Consider the following 9,173-nt stretch of genomic DNA (forward strand, 5'->3'; position numbering starts at 1 on the left):
GAAGTTTGACTGCTTACCTTGTCTGTCACCTCTTTCGGCAGATCTCCTAGCTCGGCGACTTGGGGGACTCCTACTATAGGGTTTGTATCACACTTGACTAAGCCCGAAACTACAACTAAGCTTCAAGTGAAATTGATACATTACCTTGTGCGTCAACATCAGCTAAATACACCATTCCCGGATGGAGGAAAGGTACTTCCAGAGAAGGGCAGATGAAGATCAGACCACACTTCGGTACTTAGAAGTTTCGTGATTACTCAAGGGATTGGATCTTGCAAGTCCCCAACCGAGGAGTTTCCCTCACTCGGGAACTTAGGGGAGCACTGTTTGTACCATACTTGACCAATCCCGAAACTACCGAGCACCGGCCAACGCTATACTGTCAAGGACCCAGAAGAGTTCCCCTCCGACCAGGAGGCCAATCACTACTCGACACGTGTCAAGATTAGAAGCCAATCAGAGCGCAGCACGTGTCGACATAAAAAACCAATCATAACATGACACATGTCAATGTGACAAAGCTACAAGTTTTTCTATAAATAGGGGTCATTCCCCCACAATATGGCCTAATGCCATTTGTGTTAAATCATTCACAAGAACTCACTAAATTGAGAGCTTGATCCTTTGTACTTGTGTAAGCCCTTCACTACTAATAAGAATTCCTCTACTCCGTGGACGTAGCCAATCTGGGTGAACCACGTACATCCTGTGTTTGCTTCTCTGTCTCTATTCATTTACGTACTTATCCTCACTAGTGACCGAAGCAACCAAGCGAAGGTCACAAAACCTGACACTTTCTGTTGTACCAAAGTCTTCGCTGATTTTGTGCATCAACAGCAAGAATCTTAGTAAGCTTCCGAAGAACATGTGCATGCTTAAATCACTTGAAACACTCATTTTATCAAGTTGCTCAAATCTTGATGAGTTTCCACAGTTTCTTCCATCGTTGAAGATCCTTGACGTCAGCCATTCTCATGTTCTTAATGAAACCATTGACTTCTCACTTTTCCCCAATCTAGAGGAACTGATTCTTATAGATTGCACAAGCCTGAAGAATGTTCATGAATCCATTGGAAACCTGGAGAGACTCGTGTACTTGAATATGAAGGATTGCAAGAATCTTAGGATGCTTCCGAAGAACATATGCATGCTTAAATCACTTGAAACACTCATTTTATCTGGTTGCTCAAATCTTGATGAGTTTCCAGTGGAGATGATGAAGAAGATGGAGTCTCTGAAAGTTCTCGAGACAGATGGAATTCCAATAAGTGAATTGGGGCCAGAAAGAAGTTCAACTATCTTGAGTTCTTTTCCATGCTCTTTGGTAGAGTTAAGTCTGAAGGGGTGCAATCTTTCTGATGATGTTATTCCTCCAGATTTAAGTAATCTATCCCACTTGCGAAGACTACATTTAGATAATAATCCAATTTGCAGTCTGCCAGGTTTCATCAAAGGTTTGAGGAGGATCGATGAACTCTCTTTTTGGTGTTGTGATAGGCTCGAATCGCTTGTGGGGTTGCCAGAAGTACACAAATGGATAAGTATAATCGGATGCATATCATTAAAAAAAATAACTTTTCATTCCCCTGAGAGATTGTGTCCAATACATTTGGGTTACAACAGGAATCTTGTTGAGTGGGAATGCAATTACAAAATAGAGCCTATTGATAGAGTTGATGTGGAAATGATCAAACTTTTGAGCTTGTGCAACTTGGAATCCATGCCAGCTGTTCGAATGCGTTATCCACACTCACACAGGGATCCAAAAGAGGTCCCCGTCCAGGTGCGCCTCTCTTTCTCTCTCACATGAGTCTTAAATATATAATGGGAAAGAAATGACTGAGTAATGTTGTGATGGCTGTGGTAACTACATAGGGACTGTATCAACGTGCTATATTCAGCACGTTTTTTGTTGGGAATGAGGTTCCAGGCCGGTTCAGCTATATAAGTACCAAGTCCTCGATAACTTTTATTGTCCCTTTACTACTTGCTAGTCATAGAATTCGAGGCTTGAACATATTTGCTACCTATGCAAAGGAAAATTCAAATAATTATTCTACTAGACCTAGTATTGGTCCAATAATGATCAAAGTGAGAAACAAGAGTAAGGGTCAGAAGTGGATCTATGCCCCAGAGTTCTATGGAATTCCAGGTGATGGAGAAAATATGATATGGTTAAGCCATTGGAAGATGGAGAATAAAACAATATTACAATGTGGAGATGAAGTGGTGGTTTCTGTAATAACTGGACCACGTGACTTGTTTTGGGTAAAGGAGTTTGGTGTCGAGCTTGTGCAAGAGCACCAAGACAAGATAAGTACCCAACACAACACCAAATCAGATCCTAATTATCCACTTGTTATCGGTGGAGATTTAAAGACGTGGAAGTGCAGACCGGGGATATACTTCCTTGGTCGTTGGACAAGAGAAGATACTGACGACATTGATATCCTCACGATGGACTCTGATGAAGAAGACACAAGTATGTTGTGTTGTTGTATTGCATTGAATTATACTCCATCCAAACACTTCCATGTGTGTCTGTATTCATTTCAAAAACATTTCCAATAAATTTTATGTTATTTGTATGTTTTACAGACAAAGAAGGGCAAGAAGATGAACCTGATTACACAATTGCAAAGATGAGGGCTGCTAGCAATAACTGCAGCCTAAGAGGTTGGAAGGTGCGCCTCACAGCTGTCGGCTTCTTTTTCACTCTTGCTCTAGTAGGTTGGTCCTCCATCTCCCAAAAAAAGAAGCGACACTCGTCCACAAGCCCACCAGGAGTTTGTAATTTGACTTGATATAGATATATCTTTGCATTCCTTGCTCTCAAGATGTTTTCTACCTTCAAAATTTCAGGTTCAGAGGTAAGCGCTTTAACCGCTTGAGATATAAAAGCCCATTGCAACTAGATACTGAAGTTCAAATGTGTTCAACGCCATCAAATATAGCATAAAATACATCCAGCATTAGCGATACTAGCAGATTAGCTGTAAATAAGTAAAACAAAAAAATGCTTCTACACATGGTAAGGGAAGGACTTTGACTGACATAGGTATCTTTAGCAATAACGGGCAAGATTTTTTTTTGTTGGGAGGGGTGGGGATTATTTCGACACCGGGGAAAACAAAAACATCCTATCTGCTTATAAATGACAAAGTTACAAATCTTAATTGTCGTTTACAACAAAATCATTCTTAAAAACTCGGCTCCCCATTGAAATTGTGTAAATTGCATAAATATCAATACAACAGATATTAGATAGAATAATATATATCAAATAAATTAACGACAGGCAATTTCTTAGCCTGAGATTCAAGGACTTCACAGCTGGTTCAGCCTTGCATCGCTACTACGCTACTCCAGTCAACTGATTTAAAAGAGTACCCTGTTTCTCAGCGCAACATGCACAAAATCAACACCGGGTAGAAACTAAAAACCACCACCAAATAAAAGTGAATTCGACAACGTCAACGTATTTACTTACCAAAGATACTACAGGGACAGGTACCAAACGGCGGTGATTACGATACTGCTTTCTATGCTTTCGGACAGATTCTAACTCCTTGAGAACTCGATCTAGTATTACAGGCATTTTTACAGGCAAATCAATTTCAAGGAAGTATAGGAGGAACCCATAATCTTCTCATGAACATTGTACCTGCAAAAGCATAATGCAATAAGCATTCAACAATCTGACCTAGTTTGCTCAACAGATGCTCTAAGATATTCCAAAACAAAGTCACAGCAATTTCACATAGGATACCAGGTGGGGAGGATACAATCATTAACAATTTCAAAAGCTTTAAATGCAAAAAATCAGTGAACATAATCAAATCCAATACGTCAATTTTGGCCTAGATTGAAATGAAAAAAACAAGGAAATGCTTTGTGTATCGATTTGTTTATGAAGGAAATAAAACATATTTCATGGAAATAAAACCTGTGGTTACTTTTGTCTTCCTCTGCCATTTGTCTATCGATTTGTTTCTGAAAGTGGCTATTCTACAACATACAGCATGACAGGTCTTAGTTAGACCAAGTAACCGGCATGGAAATGCTTTCTGAAGCAAGAATATGAACTCAAGAGCTTTGTGCCAGAGAGACTTCAGAAAAATGAAAAAAACAACATAGAATATACAACAACAACAACAACAACAAAGCCTTTTCCCACTAAGTGGGGTCGGCTATATGAATCCTAGAACGCCATTGCGCTCGGTTTTTGTGTCATGTCCTCCGTTAGATCCAAGTACTCAAGTCTTTTCTTAGGGTCTCTTCCAAAGTTTTCCTAGGTCTTCCTCTACCCCTTCGGCCCTGAACCTCTGTCCCGTAGTCACATTTTCGAACCGGAGCGTCAGTAGGCCTTCTTTGCACATGTCCAAACCACCGGAACCGATTTTCTCTCATATTTCCTTCAATTTTGACTACTCCTACTTTACCTCGAATATCCTCATTCCCAATCTTATCCTTTATCGTGTGCCCATACATCCCACGAAGCATCCTCATCTCCGCTACACCCATTTTGTGTACGTGTTGATGCCTCACCGCCCAACATTCTGTGCCATACAACATCACTAGCCTTATTGTCGTCCTATAAAATTTTCCCTTGAGCTTCAATGGCCTACGACGGTCACACAACACGCTGGATGCACTCTTACACTTCATCCATCCAGCTTGTATTCTATGGTTGAGATCTCCATCTAATTCTCCGTTCTCTTGCAAGATAGATCCTAGGTAGCGAAAACGGTCACTTTTTGTGATCTTCGCTAGATTGCTCCGGTCATTAGTGTGGATAAGTATATAAATGGATAGAATTAGGAAAGCAAACACAAGATGTACGTGGTTCACCCAAATTGGCTACGTCCACGGAATAGAGGAGTTCTCATTAATTGTGAATGGTTTACACAAGTACATAGGTTCAAGCTCTCCTTTAGTGAGTACAAGTGAATGATTTAGTACAAATGACATTAGGAAATATTGTGGGAGAATGATCTCGTAACCACGAAACTTCTAAGTACCGGAGTGTGGTATCGTCTTGACTTGCCTTATCTGTCTCATAGGTAGATGTGGCATCTTCTCTGGAAGTACTCTTCCTCCATCCAGGGGTGGTATCTGTAACTGGCGGAGATGCACAAGGTAATGTATCAATTTCACTTGAAGCTTACTTGTAGTTTCAGGCTTGGTCAAGCGCGATACAAACCATGTAGTAGGAGTCCCCCAAGTCGCCGGGCTAGGGGATCTGGTGAAAGAGGTGACAGACAAGGTAAGCAATCAGAGCTCCAGCTGATTGTTCACATTCTCCCTATCTTGCAGGCAGCATGAAGGATAAAGAGAAGAAAAATGAGAAGAGATGATATGGGATACTTTTGCTTTTGAAGAAGTAACTTTCCACAGGCTTATTCTTGAACCGGGCTGCAGGGTTTTCTGGTTTCCTCCAGAGTATAAGGCCGACTGAAGAATTTGAGGGTGAAAACAAGTTCTTCAAATCTAGAGTACGTTCGACCCTGCTGATATGGGATACTTTTGCTTTTGACAGAGTAGTGGATGTATCGGCACGTGTGCTGTTACGCTTGTCTCCACATGCTTCATTGTATCCTTCTCACTTGCCCTATCTGTTCCTCAGGCAGATGCGGTATCTTCCCTGGAAGCATAAGATGTTGAAGATGAGTACTCGAGAGCAATGCCAGGTAAGTAATCAGGTAAGGGGTTCCAGGCAGTCAGTTCCTGGCTGGAAGCTTGATTCCAAGTGCTGACTGATTGCTCTCGTTCTCCTTGTCTTGCAGGTAAGAACAAGGCCAAAGGAAAAGACAGGGAAAAAGCACGATATGGGATACTCTTACTTTTAACCCTAATGATAAGAACAAGGCCAAAGGAAAAGACAGGGAAAAAGCATGATATGGGATACTCTTACTTTTAACCCTGATGATATGAGATATTCTTGCTCTAGTATAGCTTGTTTACAGAGGTATTATCGGGGGGAAATAAAGCTGAATATTTCGAAAGGCTTCGTTGGGAGTGCCCTCTCAGATAAGAGAAAGGGTTGAGCATTTTTGCAAGTCTGCCTGTCCGTTAGGGATGGAGGTCGACATATATAGGAGTCTCCCTAACATCAAGTAATAATGTTATTCCTTTACCCTGCTTGGTCATAACACGGTAGTGGGAGCTGCCAGCTTCACATGTTTTAACTCTGTCAGAGCACTTTGAAAAAGTGGTCTGTGGTATCTGGAAAGCTGATGTTGCGTGTGAAGATTACAGACAAGCTTTATCCAAGGAGATCCAGCTTTTGAAGTTGGGAAAGTGGTGCCTCTTCGGTTTTCGAACAAGCAATCATGTCGGGGATCTGGCTCTCGAGATTCGGAGAACGATGCCTCTTCGATTTTTGAGAAAGCGATCCTGCTGGGGGTCTGGCTCTCGAGATTCAGAGAGCGGTGTCTCTTCGATTTTTGAGAAAGTAATCATGTTGGGAGTCTGGCTCTCGAGATTCGGAGGGCGGTGCCTCTTCGATTTTGGAGCAAGCAATCTTGTTAGGAGTGTTTTTTCGAATGTGAGTAAAGGTTGGGCATGTTTGCTAGTCTACCTTGCCACGAAGCACAGAGGTTGACACACAGGGACTTTCCAATTATCCAGCAGTGGTACTGTTCCTTTACCCTCTCTTCGATTTTTGAGAAAGTAATCATGTTGGGAGTCTGGCTCTCGAGATTCGGAGGGCGGTGCCTCTTCGATTTTGGAGCAAGCAATCTTGTTGGGAGTGTTTTCTCGAATGTGAGTAAAGGTTGGGCATGTTTGCTAGTCTACCTTGCCACGAAGCACAAAGGTTGACACACATAGACTTTCCAATTATCCAGCAGTGGTACTGTTCCTTTACCCTCTCTTCGATTTTTGAGAAAGTAATCATGTTGGGAGTCTGGCTCTCGAGATTCGGAGGGCGGTGCCTCTTCGATTTTGGAGCAAGCAATCCTGTTGGAAGTGTTTTCTTGAATGTGTTTAAAGGTTGGCATGTTTGCTAGACTACCTTGCCACGAAGCACAGAGGTTGACACACCGGGACTTTCCAATTATCCAGCAGTGGTACTGTTCCTTTACCCTTGTGGGTAATAATATGGTAGCTAGACCTTCAAAATTTGTGTCTAAACTTTGTTAGTGTTGTTTCTTTGTAATTCTTTTACCCTTCTTGGTCAGAGCGATGTAGCGGGAGCTGCAAGCTTCACGTGTCTCAACTTTGTCAGAGAACTTTGGCAAAGTTATCTGTGGTACCCATGAGTTACTGTTGCGTATGGGAAGTGGGTGATTGAACAGTACAATTCATGTGCTTTCTACTTCGCCAGAAATCTTCGACAGAATGCCCATAATTTCCGCAAAGCTGAGTGTGCGTGTGACAGGTGCTGACAAGGCTGGAAAAGTATGTGCCTCTTCGATTTCTAAGATCGGCCTTCGTGGTCTCTTAGCAGCCCAGCTTTTGAGAAAGCAAGCCTCTTCGATTTCTGATATCGGTCTTCGTGGTCTTTGAGCAGCCCAGCTTTTGAGAAAGCAAACGCCTCTTCGATTTCTGAGATCGACCCTCGTGGTCTCTGAGCAGCCCAGCTTTTGAGAAAGCAAACGTCTCTTTGATTTCTGAGCAGGCGCCTCTTCGATTTCTGAAGCTTCGTCGAGTGCAGATTTTTATAGGGGCTGACATTAAGTTCCAAAGCACACTTGAATATCCACCAGTAGAAGCTCCATTCTTGTACTTCTAAGATCTTGATTTGTCCGACCTCTTCTCTCTTCAACACCTTTGAAAATGTCTGGCCCCTCCGACCGTCGTTTTGACTTGAACCTTGTTGAAGAGGCAGCCCCGCCTTCTCCAGACAACATATGGCGCCCATCCTTCGTCTCCCCTACTGGTCCTCTTACCGTTGGGGATTCCGTGATGAAGAATGATATGACCGCTGCGGTAGTGGCCAGGAACCTTCTCACTCCCAAAGATAACAGACTACTTTCCAAACGGTCTGATGAGTTGGCTGTTAAGGATTCTCTGGCTCTCAGTGTTCAGTGTGCAGGTTCTGTGTCTAATATGGCCCAACGCCTATTTGCTCGAACCCGCCAAGTTGAATCATTGGCGGTTGAAGTGATGAGTCTTAAACAGGAGATTAGAGGGCTCAAGCATGAGAATAAACAGTTGCACCGGCTCGCACATGACTATGCTACAAACATGAAGAGGAAGCTTGACCAGATGAAGGAATCTGATGGTCAGGTTTTACTTGATCATCAGAGATTTGTGGGTTTGTTCCAAAGGCATTTATTGCCTTCGTCTTCTGGGGCTGTACCGCGTAATGAAGCTCCAAATGATCAACCTCTGATGCCTCCTCCTTCTAGGGTTTTGTCCAGTACTGAGGCTCCGAATGATCCCCCTCCGGTGCCTTCTATTTCTGGGGCTCTACCGACTGTTGAGACTTCTCCTAAGCAACCTTTGTGAAGGCTCCCTCTTGTTTGTTTATTTTGACTCAAGTATATGTACATATTTGTAACTTATCGGGGATATCAATAAATAAGCTTTCCTTCATTTCAACGTATTGTGTTAAATACACCAAAGCCTTCTTCGCTAAGTTCTTTGAATTTTCTTTTGTTGAAGCTTGTATGTTGAAGCTTTGTGAGTGGAGCATGTAGGTTGAGGTAGTGTTCCCTTAATTTCCTGAGTGAGGAAAACTTCTCGGTTGGAGACTTAGAAAATCCAAGTCACTGAGTGGGATCGGCTATATGAATCTTAGAACGCCATTGTGTTCTGTCCTGTGTCATGTCCTCCGTTAGATCCAAGTACTCTAAGTCTTTTCTTAGGGTCTCTTCCAAAGTTTTCCTAGGTCTTCCTCTACCCCTTCGGCCCTGAACCTTTGTCCTATAGTCGCATCTTCTAATCGGAGCGTCAGTAGGCCTTCTTTGCACATGTCCAAACCACCGTAACCGATTTTCTCTCATCTTTCCTTCAATTTCGGCTACTCCTACTTTACCCCGGATATCCTCATTCCTAATCTTATCCTTTCTCGTGTCCCCACACATCCAACGAAGCATCCTCATCTCCGTTACACCCATTTTGTGTACGTGTTGATGCTTCACCGCCCAACATTCTGTGCCATACAGCATCGCCGGCCTTATTGCCGTCCTATAAAATTTTCCCTTGAGCTTCAGTGGCATACGGCG

At 42.7% G+C, this 9,173-nt stretch overlaps 1 protein-coding gene across 1 annotated transcript; it reads left to right on the plus strand.

Annotated features, from left to right (window-relative positions):
• Nucleotides 1-842: 842 nt before the first annotated feature.
• On the plus strand, nucleotides 843-2,914 carry LOC103442315 (disease resistance protein RPP2B-like). The gene is made up of 3 exons (XM_029106578.2): nucleotides 843-1,783; nucleotides 1,876-2,482; nucleotides 2,599-2,914. Exons 1-3 carry the CDS (start codon nucleotides 866-868, stop codon nucleotides 2,802-2,804), a joined length of 1,731 nt encoding a protein of 576 aa, XP_028962411.2. The 5' UTR covers nucleotides 843-865; the 3' UTR covers nucleotides 2,805-2,914.
• Nucleotides 2,915-9,173: the final 6,259 nt, after the last annotated feature.

The sequence above is a fragment of the Malus domestica genome, chromosome 08 (genome assembly GCF_042453785.1).
Source record: "Malus domestica chromosome 08, GDT2T_hap1".
NCBI classification, from domain to species: domain Eukaryota; kingdom Viridiplantae; phylum Streptophyta; class Magnoliopsida; order Rosales; family Rosaceae; genus Malus; species Malus domestica.